General features: G+C 36.2%; 1 protein-coding gene across 1 annotated transcript; it reads right to left on the bottom strand.

Moving 5' to 3' along the window:
* Positions 1-15296: 15296 nt before the first annotated feature.
* Positions 15297-21230, bottom strand: LOC11443159 (proteasome subunit beta type-2-B). The gene is made up of 3 exons (XM_003610725.4): positions 20939-21230; positions 20736-20859; positions 15297-15893 (listed from the first exon to the last, which is right to left on the bottom strand). Exons 1-3 carry the CDS (start codon positions 21094-21096, stop codon positions 15564-15566), a joined length of 612 nt encoding a protein of 203 aa, XP_003610773.1. The 5' UTR covers positions 21097-21230; the 3' UTR covers positions 15297-15563.
* Positions 21231-21607: the final 377 nt, after the last annotated feature.

Raw genomic sequence — 21607 nt, 5'->3', positions numbered from 1 at the left:
TAAATGTAATTAATATTGTGTGGGAAAGAGATATTATGAGTTGTTTTATAAAATTATCCTTAATAAATTATATGGGAAAGACAAATGAAATAATTGAAAAAAGAAAGAGTAATATGTTGGAACAAAATGTGTTTCATAATGAACCTTAATAAATTTTGATGATAACAAGGTATTAAAAATTGTCAATTGGTTATTTCTAATAATTGTTCAAGTGTACAGGACCAAAGGCTACTCAAGTTATTTCAATAGGTCTTGGAAGAACAATGGAAAGAAAAAGAAATTCTAAGCATCTGAAGAAAACCGCGTCTGAAGCTAAAGTGCTTCTGAAGCTGAAGTGCATCTGAAGTGATGACGTCATCAGAAGCAGAAGGTAATCAGAAGCAAGGTTTTCATCAGAAGCGAAGTCATCACCAGAAGCTACATTTAATCCATATATTCAAACTGAAGATCCAAAGTAGCTGTTTCTCATTTCAATCTCATCTAAGAAGAACGAAGAATTGAAAGGAATGTATCAACGGTCATTTGGACAGCGCTGAGCATTTGTCCTTCGTTAACAGAGTTGACAAAGTACAAGTGTACAACCACTACCTCCACTACTCTGTTTTGTCCACGCTACAAGACAAGACAACAGCTATGTCTGCAGAATTTGTGCCTTCAAAGTGGGAATGAATTTGAAGCTAATTCTTCAAAGGACTACACCCAAATCAGGCAAAGGATTACTGGTGAATGATCAAAGGATTTCAAACGACTCTTTAGACGTGCTAATTATCTCAACGTCTCTTTCACGCCTCTATATAAAGGAGTGAAGACTTGAAGATTGTAGAGAGAGATATACACAAGTTAAAAAGCGCCAAAACTCTGTCAAGTTGATTCTACAAAGCACACTGAATTTCTGCACTGATTTGATACATCTTAGAAATTCAAAAGTCTAGAGTCTTAATTGTATTGTATTGTGAACACCACTGATTGTATATCAAGTGTTCAAGTCAAACTTAATTCATTGTATTTTTGTTTGATCAGAAGCCTCTTGCCTGCGTGCTTGAGCATTAGAAGACTCTTGCTTAGTGCTTGAGCATTGGAAGACTCTTGCGTGTGTGCTTGAGCATTTTTGAGAAGTCTCATACTTAGAGAGTATTGAGTATTTGTAATCTTTGTGATTATAGTGAAATCTCCTTGGAAGTGCAAGGGGGACTGGACTACTTCCGATTTGTGGAAGGAACCAGGATAACTGCTTGTGTCTTTGTCTTTCTTTTCTCTGCTCTGTTCTTTTCCGCTGCAATCTGATTCTGATTATTTCATCAGAAGCACTCACAAACTGCTTCTGAAGTTTCTTCAGAAGAAGTATTTTTAGAGAGAAAAAGAAAACACAATTCAACCCCCCCTTCTTGTGTTTTTCACACCTTCAATTGGTATCAGAGCTTGCTCTGTTATCATAAGCACTTAACCGTGTGACATTTCAAGATTAAAAAGAAAAACATGTTTGGAGGAGAGGAATCAGTTACTACAAAATACACAAGTGTCAAGCATGACTATGATACTGCTGACAAGAAAACAGACTCTGGAAAAGCTCCAAAGTTTAATGGAGATCCAGAAGAGTTTTCATGGTGGAAAACAAATATGTACAGCTTTATCATGGGATTGGATGAAGAGCTATGGGACATACTGGAAGATGGAGTTGATGATCTGGATTTAGATGAAGAAGGAGCTGCTATAGACAGAAGAATACATACTCCTGCTCAGAAGAAGCTTTATAAGAAACACCACAAGATAAGAGGAATCATTGTGGCTTCTATACCTCGCACCGAATACATGAAGATGAGTGACAAATCTACTGCGAAGGCTATGTTTGCTTCACTATGTGCAAACTTTGAAGGCAGCAAGAAGGTGAAAGAGGCTAAAGCTTTGATGCTAGTTCATCAGTATGAACTTTTCAGAATGAAGGATGATGAGAGTATAGAAGAAATGTACTCAAGATTTCAAACTTTAGTTTCTGGATTGCAAATACTGAAGAAAAGCTATGTTGCTTCTGATCATGTTAGTAAGATTTTGAGAAGCTTGCCTTCAAGATGGAGACCCAAAGTAACTGCTATTGAGGAAGCTAAGGGTCTAAATACTTTAAGTGTTGAAGATCTTGTTAGCTCACTCAAAGTGCATGAAATGAGTTTAAATGAGCATGAAACCTCTAAGAAGAGTAAATCCATTGCTTTACCATTTAAAGGAAAGACTTCAAAATCTGCCAAAGCCTACAAAGCCAGTGAATCTGAAGAAGAATCACCTGATGGAGATTCTGATGAAGATCAATCTGTAAAGATGGCTATGTTGTCCAACAAGCTTGAGTATCTGGCAAGGAAGCAAAAGAAATTTTTGAGCAAGAGAGGTAGCTACAAGAACTCCAAGAAAGAAGATCAGAAGGGATGCTTCAATTGTAAGAAGCCTGGTCATTTCATTGCTGATTGCCCTGATCTTCAGAAGGAGAAGTTTAAAGGCAAATCCAAGAAATCAAGCTTCAGCTCTAGTAAATTCAGAAAGGAAATCAAAAAGAGCTTGATGGCGACCTGGGAAGATTTGGATAGTGAATCTGGTTCTGATAAAGAAGAAGCAGATGATGATGCTAAGGCAGCCATGGGGTTAGTGGCAACAGTATCATCAGAAGCAGTATCAGAAGCTGAATCAGATTCAGAAGATGAAAATGAGGTATATTCCAAAATTTCTAGACAAGAACTTGTTGATTCTCTAAAAGAACTTTTATCACTGTTTGAACACAGAACCAATGAGTTGACAGATTTAAAAGAAAAATATGTTGATTTGATGAAACAACAAAAGACAACTCTATTAGAACTGAAAGCTTCTGAAGAAGAACTCAAAGGGTTTAACCTCATATCAACAACATATGAAGATAGACTCAAGATTCTTTGTCAGAAGCTACAAGAAAAATGTGATAAAGGTTCAGGCAATAAACATGAGATTGCCTTGGATGATTTTATTATGGCTGGAATAGACAGAAGCAAAGTTGCTTCTATGATCTACAGCACATACAAGAACAATAGCAAAGGGATTGGATATTCTGAGGAGAAATCCAAAGAATACAGTCTCAAGAGCTACTGTGATTGTATCAAGGATAGACTGAAATCCACCTTTGTGCCTGAAGGTACAGATGCTGTAACTGGTGTTCAGTCAGAACCTGAAGCTTCTGGTTCGAAGGCTGAGATCACATCAAAGCCAGAAAAACTCAAGTCTAAGGTTATGACAAAATCTGATCCTAAGACTCAAAAGATTAAAATTCTGAAAAGATCAGAACCTGTTCCTCAGAATCTGATTAAACCAGAATCTAAAATCCCAAAGCCAAAGGATCAGAAGAACAAAGCAGCTACTGCTTCTGAGAAAACAATACCCAAAGGTGTTAAACCTAAAGTATTGAATGATCAGAAGCCATCCAGCACTCACCTCAAGGTACAAGGGAGGAAAAGTAAAACCTCCAGAACTAACCCAAAAGGACCCATGAAGATATGGGTACCTAAATCTGAATTGGTTAAAACTGCAGGTGTGCCTAAGGGCAAAAGAGAAACAAAAGTCATGGTACCTAGACAGCGGATGTTCAAGGCACATGACTGGAGAGAAAGCTTTGTTCCTTACTCTCACCATGAAAGATGGAGGAGAAGTGAAGTTTGGTGGCAACCAAACTGGAAAAATCATTGGTACAGATACTATTGGTAACTCCTCCATTTCAATTAATAATGTGTGGCTAGTAGATGGTCTGAAGCATAACCTATTGAGCATTAGTCAATTTTGTGACAATGGGTATGATGTAATGTTCAGTAAGACCAACTGCACACTAGTCAACAAGGATGACAAATCCATTACATTCAAAGGAAATAGAGTTGAGAATGTCTATAAAATTAATTTCTCTGATCTGGCTGATCAGAAGGTAGTCTGCCTTCTGTCATTGAATGATAAAAAGTGGGTATGGCACAGAAGATTGGGACATGCTAATTGGAGATTAATTTCTAAAATTAGCAAGTTACACCTTGTAAAAGGATTGCCTAACATTGATTATCATTCAGATGCACTTTGTGGTGCATGTCAGAAAGGGAAAATTGTAAAAAGTTCTTTCAAATCCAAAGACATTGTATCAACCTCAAGACCCTTAGAATTACTCCATATTGATCTTTTTGGACCAGTTAACACTGCATCATTATATGGAAGTAAATATGGATTAGTCATTGTTGATGATTACAGCAGATGGACTTGGGTAAAATTCATTAAAAGTAAAGACTATGCATGTGAAGTGTTTAGCAGCTTCTGCACTCAAATACAATCTGAAAAAGAATTGAAAATTTTGAAAGTCAGAAGTGATCATGATGATGAATTTGAAAATGAGCCATTTGAATCTTTTTGTGAAAAACATGGGATTCTCCATGAATTTTCTTCTCCTAGAACTCCACAACAAAATGGGGTTGTAGAGAGAAAGAATAGAACCTTACAAGAAATGGCCAGAACCATGATCCATGAAAACAATTTAGCTAAACATTTCTGGGCAGAAGCAGTTAATACTTCATGTTATATTCAAAATAGGATCTATATCAGACCTATGTTGGAGAAAACTGCATATGAACTCTTTAAAGGAAGAAGACCCAATATCTCTTACTTTCATCAGTTTGGATGTACTTGTTACATTCTAAACACTAAAGACTATCTGAAGAAATTTGATGCCAAGGCTCAAAGAGGAATCTTTTTAGGTTACTCTGAAAGGTCAAAGGCGTACAGAGTGTATAATTCAGAAACACATTGTGTTGAAGAATCTATGCATGTTAAATTTGATGATAGAGAGTCTGGAAGTAAAATCCCAGAGCAAAGTGAAAGTAATGCAGGTGCAACTGATTCTGAAGATGCATCAGAATCTGATCAACCTTCTGATTCTGAAAAGCATCCAGAAGCAGAATCTAGTCCAGAAGCTGAAACTACTCCAGAAGCTGAGTCTATTTCAGAAGCAGAACCTAGTCCAGTAATACAGAATGAAAATGCTTCTGAGGATATTCAAGATAACACTCAGCAGGTTATTCAACCAAAATTCAAGCACAAATCTTCACATCCTGAGGAGCTAATCATTGGAAGCAAAGATAGTCCTAGAAGAACAAGATCTCATTTCAGACAAGAAGAATCTTTGATAGGTTTGCTTTCAATAATTGAGCCTAAAACTGTTGAAGAAGCTCTCTCAGATGATGGATGGATATTAGCTATGCAAGAAGAGCTAAATCAATTTCAGAGAAATGATGTGTGGGATCTGGTACCCAGATCTTTTCAGAAGAACATTATTGGAACAAAATGGGTATTCAGAAACAAGCTGAATGAGCAAGGAGAGGTAACCAGAAACAAAGCCAGACTTGTTGCTCAAGGTTACAGTCAACAAGAAGGCATTGATTACACTGAAACATTTGCTCCAGTTGCAAGATTGGAAGCAATCAGGTTACTTTTATCCTATGCAATTAATCATGGCATAATACTATATCAAATGGATGTCAAAAGTGCTTTTCTTAATGGTGTCATTGAAGAAGAAGTGTATGTTAAACAACCTCCTAGGTTTGAGGATCTTAAACATCCTGACCATGTTTATAAACTTAAGAAATCACTATATGGTTTGAAACAAGCTCCCAGAGCTTGGTATGATAGACTTAGTAATTTTTTAATTAAAAATGATTTTGAAAGAGGACAAGTTGACACTACACTCTTCAGAAGGACTCTTAAGAAAGACATTTTGATTGTGCAAATATATGTTGATGATATAATATTTGGTTCTACTAATGCATCTCTTTGCAAAGAATTTTCTAAGCTAATGTAGGATGAATTTGAAATGAGCATGATGGGAGAATTGAAATTCTTTCTTGGAATTCAAATCAACCAAAGTAAAGAAGGAGTATATGTTCATCAAACAAAATATACAAAGGAGCTTCTGAAAAAGTTCAAGCTAGAAGACTGTAAAGTGATGAACACTCCAATGCATCCAACCTGCATCTTAAGCAAAGAAGATACTGGAACAGTAGTAGACCAGAAGCTATACAGAGGTATGATTGGTTCTCTGTTATACCTCACTGCATCTAGACCTGATATTTTATTCAGTGTATGCTTGTGTGCAAGATTTCAATCAGATCCTAGAGAATCTCATTTAACTGCAGTTAAGAGAATCTTCAGGTATCTGAAAGCAACAACTAATCTTGGACTCCTGTATAGGAAATCCCTAGATTATAAGTTGGTTGGATTCTGTGATGCTGATTATGCTGGTGACAGGATTGAAAGAAAATCAACCAGTGGAAATTGTCAATTTCTGGGAAAGAATCTGATATCCTGGGCAAGCAAAAGACAAGCAACTATTGCTATGTCTACAGCAGAAGCAGAATACATTTCAGCTGCAAGTTGTTGCACACAACTACTTTGGATGAAACATCAGTTGGAAGATTATCAGATTAATGCTAACAGTATTCCCATCTTTTGTGATAATACTGCTGCTATTTGTTTGTCTAAGAATCCAATTCTACATTCTAGAGCCAAGCATATTGAGATCAAACACCATTTTATCAGAGACTATGTTCAAAAAGGAATTTTAGATATACAATTCATTGATACTGAACATCAATGGGCTGATATATTTACAAAACCTTTATCTGTTGAAAGATTTAATTTTATTAAGAAAAATTTGAACATGCACTTCGTGTCTGATTGAAAATTTGCTTGCCTCTGAATAAGAAGTTTGGTTCTGAAGTCCATTCAGAAGCATTTAGTCCATTCAGAAGCATTTAGTCCATCAGAAGCTCTTAACTGAGGTTCTGAGGAAAATGTGCTTCTGAAGACGACGTCAGCACTAAAACTTCAGAAGCGGTATTCTTTGCTTCTGAATGGCTGGCTAGTGGGAACGTTGGCAGTTACTTTGTGTAACAGCTGTCTCATTACCCAAAGGTTGGTTTTCTGAAAAGTTTCTGACGTGGTCTATTTGTATTGGAGTATAACAAAAAGGGCAATGATGTTTTATTTGCTTTTAAACGTACTAACACGCGCCCCCAATTTGTCATTAATGCTATGTTTGTTTGTCTCTTTTGAATTGCAAACGTTTTGATAAATACACTTAAGCAAAAAACACACACTACTCGCTTCACAACTCACACTCTCATTTCATTTCAAACCTTCGCTGTTAAGAAACTTCAAAAACCCTATAACCCTTTTCAATCTTCAATCATTCAAATGGCATCTTCAAGTTCTGCACCTGGTTCATCATCTAACATGCAACAAGAAGAGGCTCCTGCCTACGTGATTAAGGGAAGAACCATGTCCTTGGAGGAATGAGATTTAAAGATTCAATCAGAGAACCCAGTAGATTTTGCTTCTTTGGCCGCTCATAACTGCGATATTGGAAGCTTCTATGAAGCGCAAGGCTTGGGAAGCTACTTCAACTTTCTGAACGGACCAACCTATCAAACTCTGATTCGTCATTTCTGGGTTAGAGCCAGTATCTTTGATAGAGATGCTGCTAAGATGGAAGAAGATGGAAAAGTTCTTCTCTATCCAGAACTCAAGGGTAAATCAAGACAAGAAATGGGCTTGGAACCATTCACTAAAACCCAGATACGTTCAAGCATCATGGGGATACCTGTATGGATCAATGAGGATGTGATTGCTTTCGTCCTCAGAAGACCAGCAGAAGGAGATTATAAGGCTGGAATCACTAAACCCAAAGACAGCCCCTGGAATGATATTGTGAACAAAACACTCTACAACAAGGTCAAGGACTTCGCCTATGCTGATATGAATGCCAAGACCAAGGTGATGCTGAAAATTCAAAATGACAACCTACTACCAAAAGGTGGTGGTAGTGATCAACCTTCTCTGGAACACAAAATCCTTTTACACTTTTTCTTAACTGGTGTAAAGGCTAATGTGCCCAGATACATCTTCAGGCATATGGTACAACAGCTCAGAGAGAGCCAGCTAAAGAATAGGTGTTGGGTACCCTATGGAAGGCTACTCTCTGAGATTCTTCATCAAGGAGGGATCATCAAGATGCTGAAGGAGGCAAACTTCTTCACAGATGAACAGTTGGGAACTGTTAGAGGAAAAATTATCAATGGAGAAACCTTGAGGTCCATGCATCTGATTGATGTAAAAGACCTTAAGAAGCTACCCACAGATATGAAGGCATCTGATGCCAAATCAGCTTTGATTCCAAACTTTCCTCCCATCTGTAAGCAAGAACCTCTGGACGTTCAGATGAACTTTATCAGAGATCACTTTGAAAGTACAAGAGAAAAGATCAGTCTGAAAGATGTTCCTGAAAAAATGTTTGGAGATGTTCTTCCTGCTGCCAAGAGCAGAAAATCAAAAAGCAAACCTCTTACTAAGGAAGAGTACTTGGAAGAAGAAGAAGCAAAAAGGAAACCTTCCAAGAGAACAAGAAAAGAGACAAATGTTGAGGTTGCAGCACCAAAGCCAAAGAAATCCAAAGCTAGTGCTTCTGCTTCTGAACAAGCTGTTACTTCTGAACAAGCTGTTGCTTCTGAACAAGCTCCTGCTTCTGAAGAAGATGTTCAGAAACAGAAAGTCAAGAAATCTGATGCTAGGGAAGCTGCTCTTCAAACCATCAGAAACAAGAGAACAAGAGATCTAAAAACTGCTGAAGGTAGCAAAGAAGATCAAGCTGAACAGCCAGAAGAAGAGCCATGTGCTAAAAAGGCTAAGAATAAGTCTAGTGTTATGCCAATGTATGTTCCTACAGCAGAACAATGGCTATATGCTAGAAATTATACTAGAACTGGGATGGCTATGTTGAAGGAGCTGAGACAGCAGAAGAAAAGAGAGGAACAACTTAAGGCTGCAGGGTATAAGCTAGCTCCTGAGAAGGCTGCTGAGTTTGCTGCGTTGGCTGCTGAGGTTGAAAAGGAAAATGTTCAGGAGGGAGTGAAGCTGCTTTCTCAAGCTTTGAAAGACAAGCAAGCTTCAGAAGCTACTTCTTCAGAACCAGCTCTTCCAGAAGCTCACTCTTCAGGTAAATCACTGAAAACTGACATCAGTACTCAGATTCCTGACCTTCCTTCTTCACCCTCATCATCATCCACTGAATCAGATGACCAACCCCTTAGTCAACACATAGAAAAACTTCTAAATACCAAACCTACCAAACTAACAGACAATGGAACATTTGACTATGAGCAAACTCAAATTGAATTTTCTAAGAACAGAATTAAAATCTATGAGAAATTCAATTTGCCTGCTACTCACCCACTTTATCTAGAAATTCCAGAAGCTGTTAGTGTACAACACCCTGAACCCAACCAAGAACCTAACCAAACAAACCCACAAAATGACCAAACTCCACAAAAAGCCTCTGAAGTAGTTTCAGAAGCAACTACTTCAGAAATCCCCCAACAACAAGAATCCTCAACCCTTCACAATCTAGAAAGACATTTAGGTGGTGAAATGCAACCTACACCTACAAAGGCCTCTAAGACAGTCCCTGAAAAGACTGTTTTGGAAAACCAACAAACAGAAACTCAAACCATTCCTGAGCAAACTGTTCCTGAACAAGTCGCTTCTGACCAAGAACAAACTGTTCCTGAACCAACTGTTCCTGAACAGGTTGTTTCTAACCTAGACCAAACTAACACAGAACAACAACAACAACCAGAACCACCAATAATTGACCTAACCTCTTCTGACCATCAAACAGCCTCAAATAAACCTTCTACATCTCAAACACCAATCCCAGACACCATCCTAGAATCTGAGTATATAGATGATCAGCTTATCAGGCTTAGTGATGAGATTCAGACACTGATTCTTCTCAGAACAGTTCCTGTACCTCCCATTCACTATCAAGATCAATGGATGGATCTGAAGAAAGATTTTAATGAGCTGCTGGATCAACTGAGCACAAAATGTGTCTCATCTCACTCTGCAATGCTGAAGAGAATGTTGGATGATATGCATGAAGCAGCTAGAGTGAAAGAGCTGAATTATGTGCCTTTGTTAGCCAACACTCCTTTCTATCCAGAAGATGAGTGTAACACCCCGTTACCCAAAAGTAAACAAATAACAATAATCATCAGAATATTTCACCAAACGGGTATGCTACATTGCAATTTCAAAATTTCTTAAATAGAAAATAAAACTATTTAATCAAACCACTTGATAAAATATGAAAACATAGCAGCGGAATAGTTTTCAATCCAACAACATCCTACGGCATTAAAGGCCTTAGCATAATTCAACAACATTGTTCAAAAGGCAATAAAGGTTCCACATCACAAATCCAAAATTCGATACATGGAAAAGAAACAACAAGAACATAAATGACAGTTCCCATCCCACGTATCAGAGCCCTAGACACGACTCTTGAGCCACCACCGACTACTCAGGATCACCTGCAAGTTACCCATAGGAAGGGCAACATTTTCAAGCAGAAGGGGTGAGATTCACAACAATAAATATAGATATTAAAATCATCAAATGAATCTAACACCCTATTACTTCAAAATATAAACATTTTGCAAATATCCATAATTATTCACAAGCCACAACAACATCATCATAATCATCCACTTAACAGGTCTGTATTCAATGTACATAATTTCAACAACATCAACAATACACCAAGACCACAATGAATACATGTATATATGAATGTATATCCAACATCAACATCAACCAGATAATAACTAAAAGAACAACCGAGACTCATGCAAATGACATGACCACTGCTAAGACACCATCTTAGACTTCTGAATGAGATGCATTATGCATGTGGTACCAATCAGGACCGGAGCCCTCACCGCTTTTGAATGGTTAAAGCATTCATCAGGACCGAAGCCCTCACCGCTGTTGAGCAACTAGTACTCCAGGACCGAAGCCCTCACCGCTGTTTTATGCATATGCAATGGACCTACTTGTGTATATCTACATACAACTGACCATGCAATGCAACTCCATGTGACTCCACTTAAACAACATGTATGATTCAATACTTTGCATACATTTCATTCATCATCAGTACTCATCAATTCAGCAATCAAATCAACCACAATAATGCATAATTACATGAAACTATGCTCAACACAACAACATTAAGGTACTACCATTCATGCACGAAAATCAACATTCAGGAACTGAGTAGCTCGCCTCGCGAGCACATCTGCTCGCCATGGCGAGTTCACAAAAACACTAGCTCGCCATGGCGAGTTCAAGGCGAACTCGAGGCGAGTGAAAATCAGGTACTCTCGGGAAAAAGTGACATTTTCTCACTCAAACTCCAATTCTAAGCTCCCTATTAATCTTTTTAACCTAAAACTTTCACCATTCATCTTTATTATCATCTAGGTACCTTAAACCATCCCCAAAACATCTTATAACAACTTTCAAAATTTAAGTTTTGTCTGGGCTTACTCGCCATGGCGAGTTGGGCTGCTCGCGAGGCGAGCTATGAAGTTGCTCACTCGCCATGGCGAGCACAGCTACTCGCGAGGCGAGCGATGAACTTCTGTACGGGCAGAAATCTGGTTTTTCCCAAAAATCCCATTTTTCTTCCAATCACTCCCCAAATCAGTTTACAGATGCAAATTAATTTTCTGTATACACTTAGAACCTATTTCTAACATCAAATTCATGCTTACAACATCAAAACTCACAATTTCAACATAAAACCCAAAATCCCCAATTTTTACCAAAACCTGTTAAACTCAAAATCAGACTTTAAATTCTACACCATTGAAGTAAACCCCACCCTTACCTTAATTTTGCAGAAGAAATGTGCAGCAAAAATCCACTCTTGGCTCTAACTTGGTCTTCTCCTCTTTTTCTCCCAACTTGTCAGTTTTTACGTACAAAGCTTTCTAACCTCTCTTTTCCTAACTTCCCATTACTTGTAACTCCCTTCTATTTTCATTTAACTCCCTTTAATTATAATAAATATTAAATAACTCCCCTAACCCCAAAATAACTAATATTTCATACTTATTCTAATTATTATTAAATAAACCATATAATAAAATAATATACCATATAAATCACCCAAAATCACACATATAAATATAAGCATATGCATATACTCCACATAAATCACCAAACCATCATATATAAATATATATATACTCCACATAGTTTAAAATTAATTAAATAAATAACTAGGGCGTTACAATGAGTACATTTCAAGGACTGCTAGAATTCATGCTGGGTTGAAAAGTAGACTGAGAGCAAAGGATGAACAACTTCAGAAGAAGGATGAGCAAATTAAGTATCTATTGGAACAGTTGTATAAGCAAGCCAAACCTTAGTTGCACACCCAATTTTTGCTTGTTTATATTTTCCTCTAAGTATTCTAGTTGCTTTGACTTTGTATCTTAACTTGTCTATTATAAATGTTATCATTGCTTCTGAATCACACGTTTTACAAGCTTTGTACTCTGATAATATTTGCTGCATTTTAATGTTGTTTGCTCTGATACACTGTATTTTAAAGTTTATACTTTTGTTGCTTTGAAACTCTTTCTTTTGTTTTTACTTACTTTTTGTTGATGACAAAAGGGGGAGTAGATGTATAGTATTTTAAGGCTCTGAGCCCCTTTATAATAACTTGATTAAGTTTTTTTTATGAACTTTGCTCAGAACCACTTCTAAACCTTTTAATACTTCTGATATGTTATGAGTATTTTTTTTTTTACTGAAATTTAATTAATAAGAATAGAACTCAAGGGGGGCTTACAAACCTCACCTTAAAGATCTATTGGACTCAGGGGGAGCTTACAAACCTCTATCCCAGAAGTCAACTTATTAATTAGATTAACAACAATTGAACATTTTAAATACTATTGTTTGTCATCATCAGAAAGGGGGAGATTGTTGGAACAAAATGTGTTTCACAATGAACCTTAATAAGTTTTGATGATAACAAGGTATTAAAAATTGTCAATTGGTTATTGCTAATAATTGTTCAAGTGTACAGGACCAAAGGCTACTCAAGTTATTTCAATAGGTCTTGGAAGAACAATGGAAAGAAAAAGAAATTCTAAGCATCTGAAGAAAACTGCGTCTGAAGCTAAAGTGCTTCTGAAGCTGAAGTGCATCTGAAGTGATGACGTCATCAGAAGCAGAAGGTAATCAGAAGCAAGGTTTTCATCAGAAGCGAAGTCATCACCAGAAGCTACATTTAATCCATATATTCAAACTGAAGATCCAAAGTAGCTGTTTCTCATTTCAATCTCATCTAAGAAGAACGAAGAATTGAAAGGAAGGTATCAACGGTCATTTGGACAGCGCTGAGCATTTGTCCTTCGTTAACAGAGTTGACAAAGTACAAGTGTACAACCACTACCTCCACTACTCTGTTTTGTCCACGCTACAAGACAAGACAACAGCTATGTCTGCAGAATTTGTGCCTTCAAAGTGGGAATGAATTTGAAGCTAATTCTTCAAAGGACTACACCCAAATCAGGCAAAGGATTACTGGTGAATGATCAAAGGATTTCAAACGACTCTTTAGACGTGCTAATTATCTCAACGTCTCTTTCACGCCTCTATATAAAGGAGTGAAGACTTGAAGATTGTAGAGAGAGATATACACAAGTTAAAAAGCGCCAAAACTCTGTCAAGTTGATTCTACAAAGCACACTGAATTTCTGCACTGATTTGATACATCTTAGAAATTCAAAAGTCTAGAGTCTTAATTGTATTGTATTGTGAACACCACTGATTGTATATCAAGTGTTCAAGTCAAACTTAATTCATTGTATTTTTGTTTGATCAGAAGCCTCTTGCCTGCGTGCTTGAGCATTAGAAGACTTTTGCTTAGTGCTTGAGCATTGGAAGACTCTTGCGTGTGTGCTTGAGCATTTTTGAGAAGTCTCATACTTAGAGAGTATTGAGTATTTGTAATCTTTGTGATTATAGTGAAATCTCCTTGGAAGTGCAAGGGGGACTGGACTACTTCCGATTTGTGGAAGGAACCAGGATAACTGCTTGTGTCTTTGTCTTTCTTTTCTCTGCTCTGTTCTTTTCCGCTGCAATCTGATTCTGATTATTTCATCAGAAGCACTCACAAACTGCTTCTGAAGTTTCTTCAGAAGAAGTATTTTTAGAGAGAAAAAGAAAACACAATTCAACCCCCCCTTCTTGTGTTTTTCACACCTTCATAATAAATAGTTAAGGATATACTCCCTCCGGTCCTATTTACGAGATAAAGTTGATCTTTTAGATGCATTGAATAATGTATGTATCTAGTCAAGAACCTAAACTAAATACATAAATTATTTTATGTATCTAAAAAGTAAATTGTCTCTTGTAAATAGGACCGGATGGAATAATAGAAAAAATGTTTCATTGATATTCTAAAGTGACATACAATTTGGAACAAATATTTTTTCTAAAGTGGCATGCAATTTGGGACGGAGGGAGTAAAGAGTAGTGATATTTTGACAACCATTTTGGTACAACCTTTGAGACAAACAACTTTGTTGTTCTCTCTTCTCATTGGTCAAAAACAATAGAGAGAGAGAGAGAGAGAGAAAAAAAAAAGGTAGAGAGATAATAAAAACATAATGTGAGTATGAGAGATAAAGTTGTACAAAAGTTGTAACAAAATAGTCGTACAAATATCATTTCTCATAAATAAAATATGTGTGGTACCCTTAAAAAAAACACTACAAGACTCCTCAAAAAAATAATTGTACTTTAAACAATTTGTTTTTGTTCTTATATTTTTTTTTTATCAAACAAGAAATTGTTCTTATACAAAAAGTTCAATTTTCGTCAAGTCTTTTGTCCTCCATTTTGTCATGTTCCTAAAACATTTTAACAACCAAACATTGTACAACTTAAATTGTTTTGTCATGTCCTTATTTTTTTTAGCAAATCAAACGTCTCGTCTTCAAATAACATACATCTACTACAAAAGTTGTTGACCTCAACATCACATTAATCACTGATTTGTATTGTTAATTTGGTTATTAAGGTTAATGGTAAATTTAATATTTTTTCGACTAAATAATTTATCTATCTCACTGATTTGTATCGTTATTTTGGTTATTTGTTTTGGTAGATTATAAAATATTAGGTTAAATATGTGAATCTTAAGACGACATCCTTCATAGATGTTGATGACCTCAAGAGTAGAACGTTGGTTCTGTCTAATACTAAGACTGCTACATCTGATGTTACGCAGCCGACAATTGATAGTGAAAACATTTTATTGTTGTTCGCAAGATTACAACATAATTAGTAACATTCGCACAAGCATAAATACCTCGTTTCATTTTTCACTCAACCTATATGCCCTAAAGCACCTTCCATCCCTTCAATTTTCAAAATTACCGTATTGAGCTACAAAATATCATGCATTGTCACAAATATGAATATAGACTAGTCATACATATTAATTCAAACAAGAAATTGTCTTACTTTCGACCATTAGAGACCATGCATGGTTTTCAGATATATCTCAAAACCACTAAGATAAAGTGAAAACAAAATGTTGAAACATTAACGCTCAGGCGAAAGTAAAGAAGTTTTTGATGAAGATAAGGAACAGGATTGACTCAAGCTGAAGCAGGAGTGTCCTTGACTGATTCACGCCATGCATACTCTCTTGCACCATCTTTGTCAACAATTTTGATAACAAAGTTTGGAGGTGCCACAACCAACCTTGATCGGATTTCCAAAATGCACTTGTCAACAAGATCAATTGCTTCTTCCACGTTCATTCCGCTATGGAAGTGTCTGTCCATCATTGATAGTGAAAAATAAGAACCATAACCAAAAGCTCCCTTTTCAAGCTTGTGAAGTGTCGCAATGTAGTCGATGTAGTATAGTGATGGGCCTGTCTCTTTGTCATAACCAGCAAGAAGGATGTTCACAGAGTAGGGATTCTGAAGAAAACCAACCAAATTCACGTGTAAATAAACTCGTTATCTATAATCACAATGCAACATGGTTAATGAATTGCAGCAAAACAACATATTTTAATTCTTTTCCACAATTCTACGGATCAATATCCGGATAGGTAAGTCATAGTGTGTTATGTCGCCCATGGTCATGGGGGACGATATTCTTTTTCTGTGCATGTGACTGGAAGTTCACTAGTCATTTCCTTTCCAAAAAATCATTTTATTGGTAATAAAGGTTCCAGCACTGACAGCAAAAGAAAGAAGAGAAAGTCCTATAAAAAGATTTTTTGGAAAGGAAATAAAAAGATGATTAGTGATGGCATATAAATTAAGACAATTAAGCAGGAACTATTAGGATATCACAATTTATTTCAGACACCTACTAATTGATAAATAACATAATCAAAAGTTTAATTCCCATGTCATTCAAACCCTATTTCTCTCCAAATTTGGGTGGCCGTGTCTCCCATTCCCTTCCACCACCAGGACCCCACCTGCAGCCTTATTAAGTTTGGTTCAGACTTGCAAAAATGGTTGAATGGGCAACTCAATGAACAGATCACAGATGGTGGCACGGTAATTTTCCTTTGGTTTTTTTTGGAGTGATAATGATGGTGGAAATAGGTTGTGGCTAATAAACGGACTGTGTTAGGTTGTTGATGGAGGTTGCACACTGTGTTCTTATGTGTTTTGGGATGGTTTTATTAAAAAAAAAACATTAATCTGTAGCGTAAAAAATCTAATGATATGATAATCCTGAAAGCCCTTTAAGATTCCTGAACAGAACAGGAGAATCAAACTTCCGTCAACCAAAATACTGGAGTATATGCCTAGGTTCATATGGGTCAGTTGAGTTGTAAGTCCAACATAAACGACCAAGAGATGCAGTAGCTACAACTTACAAGTTCATACTTATCTCATCACCTAGACCAAAGTTATATAGTACTAGTAAGAAACAACAAAATAACGAAGGTAGCACAAGTAATATTTCTATCCATTACAATAGTCATAATTTTGGGTTACTTATTTATATATCTATCCTCCAGCCATAGAGAAAGAGATTCAACTTTAGAATAGTCCAAGTGTGCGTTTGGTTCTACAGCGACATAAATTTTGTAAAATTGATTGTAGCTAAAAGCAGGTTGAATGTAAATTGATTTATATTTGGATACATTTGTGTAAAAATGGGTTGAGCATTAATTTCAAGGCTAAAATCAATTATAGAAGTCAAAAGCTACAAATCATAACTTCGAGTTAAAATCAATTTTGAAAGCAAAATCAATTCTACTTGAGAACAGCCAAAAATGTCAAAATCAATTATACACCTCTAGAATCAAATATACACCTCTAGAATCAAATATACACACCAATAATACGGGAAGGGATTCTCTCAAGTGTAATTTTCACATGAGAGAAGTGTGATCTCTCACTATTCAAATTCATCCCATCTAAACTTTTCATGTGTTTCTCTCTCCTTTTGAAGGGTGAGACATCACATCTTTTGTGTACAAAAAATCCCAATTAACATAAACTAAATCCAGATATTAAACTTTAGGCTAAAATATGGTTTTGGTCCCTGCAAATATGCCTCGTTTTGGTTTTAGTCCCTGCAAAAAAAATTTGTTGTTTTTGGTCCCTGCAAATATGCCTCATTTTGGTTTTGGTCCCTGGCTCCAATTTTGTGATGATTTGCACACGTGGCACATGATGATTGAACCCATTTATTAGAGAAATAGTCCCTGCAAAATCTTTTGATTTTGCAGGGACCAAAAACAACAATTTTTTTTTACAGGGACTAAAATCAAAACGAGGCATATTTGCAGGGACCAAAACCATATTTTAGCCTAAACTTTAACATTAGATCAACCCATGAAACCAGCATGAGAAAAAAATGCAATTATAGATGGCCTCGGAATGGTTTATGATAGAACATTATGGCGTAATTTAATCAATGAGTCGACCCCACTTAGTGGATTAAGGCTAGATTGTTGTTGTTGTTGTTGTATAGATAGATAGGCAGCCTATGGTATCAAAATAGAGCATATGTATGAGGGAGGATAGTACTGATTATTAGGGTTTTAAAAACAAGTAAGGTAAACAAAAAGAAAAATTATAAAAAAATAAAAAGGGATATTTTGAACTTGGATACCATCATCTCTCGCTCGGTTCCCATCTCTTCCCATCCAAAGCTTGGTTTTTTGGGTTACTACTCGTCAATTCAGGTTTTAAGGAGTAGTTTTCGGCTCTCTCAACTTTGGCATGTCATTCTACAGAGATTATCTCTCAAACAAAGGTATTTTCGGTTCTCTTCTTCATTTCATCTTCAATGGATCAATTAAGGGCTGGTAAGAGAGCAAGAGGGCCTGTACCTAGGTCAATTGGTAATAGAGATTCACAAACTGAAGTAGGTGGTTCCTCTAACCCCAATATTTTTCAAATCTCAAAATTTCTCCATGTCACTAAGCTTCAAGATTATCAAGAGAAATTTGACACTCGTAAACTCATGACTCAGCTCTCTATTGATCTCAGAGTGGCTGATGACATAGGTTTTCAGTTTCCAGGGTTATTGAGCTTCAAGGGGTTGGAAAAGTTTATAGAGCTGAATAATAAATACAAGGCTTAATTGGACTTTTGGTCCCCTAAGTAATTTGTTGTTAACATTTTAGTCCCATAACTCGTAAAATCAACATTTCAGTTCCTCTTGTTTTTCTCTGTTAGCCAGTTTGGTCCCCTCCGTTAGTTTTATAATATCTAAAAAAATTGATTTGATTTTAACCATTAGATTACATGCCCATTGTATTTAATAGTTAACCGTCAACACCTAATTATTTTTACTTTTCATCATCTTCTCTCTTCTTCTTATTCATCATCTTCAACATAATCTTCATCAACACCATCATTTATTCCAGATCTCTCTAAACCCAATCATCCTCTCCAAACCCACCCACCAAACCACACCACCATGTCCTCTCCAGACCCATCCACCAAACCACCATCCTTTTCTTCTCTCACCGAACCAAAATCTCAAAGCATACACTCTATCCTTCCTTCCTTGTTTGCGTCAGACCCCACTCTAACTCTAACCAATTACTTTAATGGTATTTTTTGCTTCTTCCTCATACAATTTCCTTATTTCTCACTTTCTTATTTAAACACCACCAAGTTTCTATCCCACCATATCCAGATTCTTGCTTCCAGCTCCCATGCCCAAACCCATATTTACTTTCCTCATTCTTTCTTTCATACCCAGATCCAAAAAGGTGTTTAGAGATGGAAAAAACGTCGGTGGTTGTTTGACAACGCCGGTTGTGTGAGAACGGTGGTGGCGAGAGTTTGTAGAGGAAGGATTGGTTTCGTCTTATAGAACAACATTGCATTATATTTGACTTTTTTTTTCCTTGTTTAAATTAAAATTAAACAATACTGGATTTGCATTTTGTTGTTGTGGGACAATACTGAGTTTGGATTTGGTTATTGATTTTGATTTGGTTTTTTCATCTATGTTTCATGATTCAGATTTTGGATTGAACGTAAGGAGAATTTGGGGTTGTTAATAATTTGGGAGTGGGACTGAATTTTGAAATTTCCCTTCTTTTCCTTAAAGTGGCCGTGTGTTTGATAATGGTGTTTTAATTGAATTAGTGGTGTTTGGAATTGACAGAAATCGGTGATGATGTTGTTGTTGATGATGGTTGATGTTTCTGGATTTTTCTGGGTAAATGATGAAGATGATGATGATGTTGATGAATGTGATGTTGAAGATGATGAACAAGAGTGAGGAAGAAGATGAAGAAAGGAAAAATTAATTAGCTGTTATTGACTCACCGTAAGATAAAATACACTTGCATAATCCACTGGTCATCATTTAAAAAAAAGATCAAACGGTTTAAATTAAAATAATTAATAAGATCTATGGTGGACCACTCTTAAGGTTGGTCTACCATAGACATTTGGGGTTAAAGTTAACAGTCAGGGACCTTTTTGATGAACGGAGAAAACGTTGAGGGACCTAAATGTTGATTTTACGAGTTATGGGACCAATATGTAAACAACAAATTAGTTATGGGACCAAAAGTCCAATTAAGCCTAAATACAATAAGTCACTGGCGAAAGAACTTTACTGTGTGTTTGCATCCGTTATACGTGAGAGATTCTTGTTCAAACTGAATAACCAAACCATTCGCATGTCAACTACCAACTGGCAAAGTTTCTTTGATTTGGAACCTGCTGGAACTAACATGAAAGTGACTACTCTCACTTACGATGGCTATAACAGAGATGTCTTTCTTCGCTTATTGATCTACTCTCACATACATAAACAATAATACAGGAATGTATTTTCTAAAATGTGATTTTCACACGAGAGTATAGTGTGATCTCTTACTGTTCAAATTCATCCCATCTAAACTTTTCATGGATTCTCTCAAGTGTGATTCTGGAGAAAAGTGAGTTGAATGTTAAGTAATTTGTTTGGATACATTTATGCAAAAGTGGGTTGAACATTAAATTCAAGGCTATAAACAATTATAGAAGTCAAAAGCTACAAATCCTAGCTTCAAGTTAAAATCAATTCTACTTCAGAACACCTAAACACGTCAAAATCAATTATACCCCTCTAGAATCAATCTCGAAAATAAAAAATACAACAACAACAACAACAACCAAGTCTTGTCTCAGTAAGTGAGGTCGGCCACATGGATCAAACGAACTCATGATATTCTAACACATACCATATCTCTATCCAACACAATTATTAGGGTTTTAAAAATTAGGTAAACAAAAAAAAAAAAAAAAAACGGGGGGGGGGGGTTAGAAATTGAATACCTTGCGAAGAGCGGTGGCGAGCTCGCCACGAGTGAAATTAGCTGCGGCAGCAGTGGTGAGAGGGATCCCATTACGGAATTGATACAAAGCAACGTTCTTTTGAATGTATTCAGTAAACTGAACCCTGAAAAGTGAAAAAAGGAATGAATCAGAATCAAATTCAAAATTAGTTAGAAAGAGAAGAAGATGAAAGAGATTGAAACCTGTCACCGGGTTCACCGCTAGCAGCGATGAGTTTGTGTGAATCGAGGAACATGATCTTGTCTTCGTTGGATTTGTGAACGAGGATGCTGTGAACCGCCGATGTATCAGCCACCACGATTGCGAAACCATTACCAACTAATCCGAAAACGCACTCCATGCTTTTCTTGCTTCTGATGAATGAATACTCGAGTTGTTGTTGTTTATGTTTGATTTGAGAGAAGAAGAAGAGAAAAACCAAACCCTTTTGTGTTGAAATTGAAAATGAACAAGGGGGTCGTGGCAAACAAGTTATTGCTACAACCTAAAATAACAATTTTTATTTACTAGAATCTCCCCCAAAATTATTTTCACATTTTTAAAGATCTTTTTTTTAAATAAAAAAGAATAGTATTAGCTATCTCAAGTTCTAAGTATTCAAAAATATAAATAATTGTTCAATTTTATTTTTAAAATGTTATCTTTTGTTGTTTCAATATTTTGAATGCATAATTTTTAAAATAAATTTTTTACTTTAATCTTTGAAATTATAGAGTTTTTAATTAGATATATCAACTATAGTTTTAAAAATCATACTGATTGACCATTGGGTCGTTGGTCGAACAACACAATTTGAATCAGATTCAACCGTATAACTCGGTTATATGACTCGGTCTATTATGCTATTTTTT

The sequence above is a fragment of the Medicago truncatula genome, chromosome 5 (assembly GCF_003473485.1).
Source record: "Medicago truncatula cultivar Jemalong A17 chromosome 5, MtrunA17r5.0-ANR, whole genome shotgun sequence".
NCBI classification, from domain to species: Eukaryota; Viridiplantae; Streptophyta; class Magnoliopsida; order Fabales; family Fabaceae; genus Medicago; species Medicago truncatula.
The sequence above is the reverse complement of the archived record's forward strand: the minus strand, read 5'-3'. Positions and strand labels throughout refer to the sequence as shown.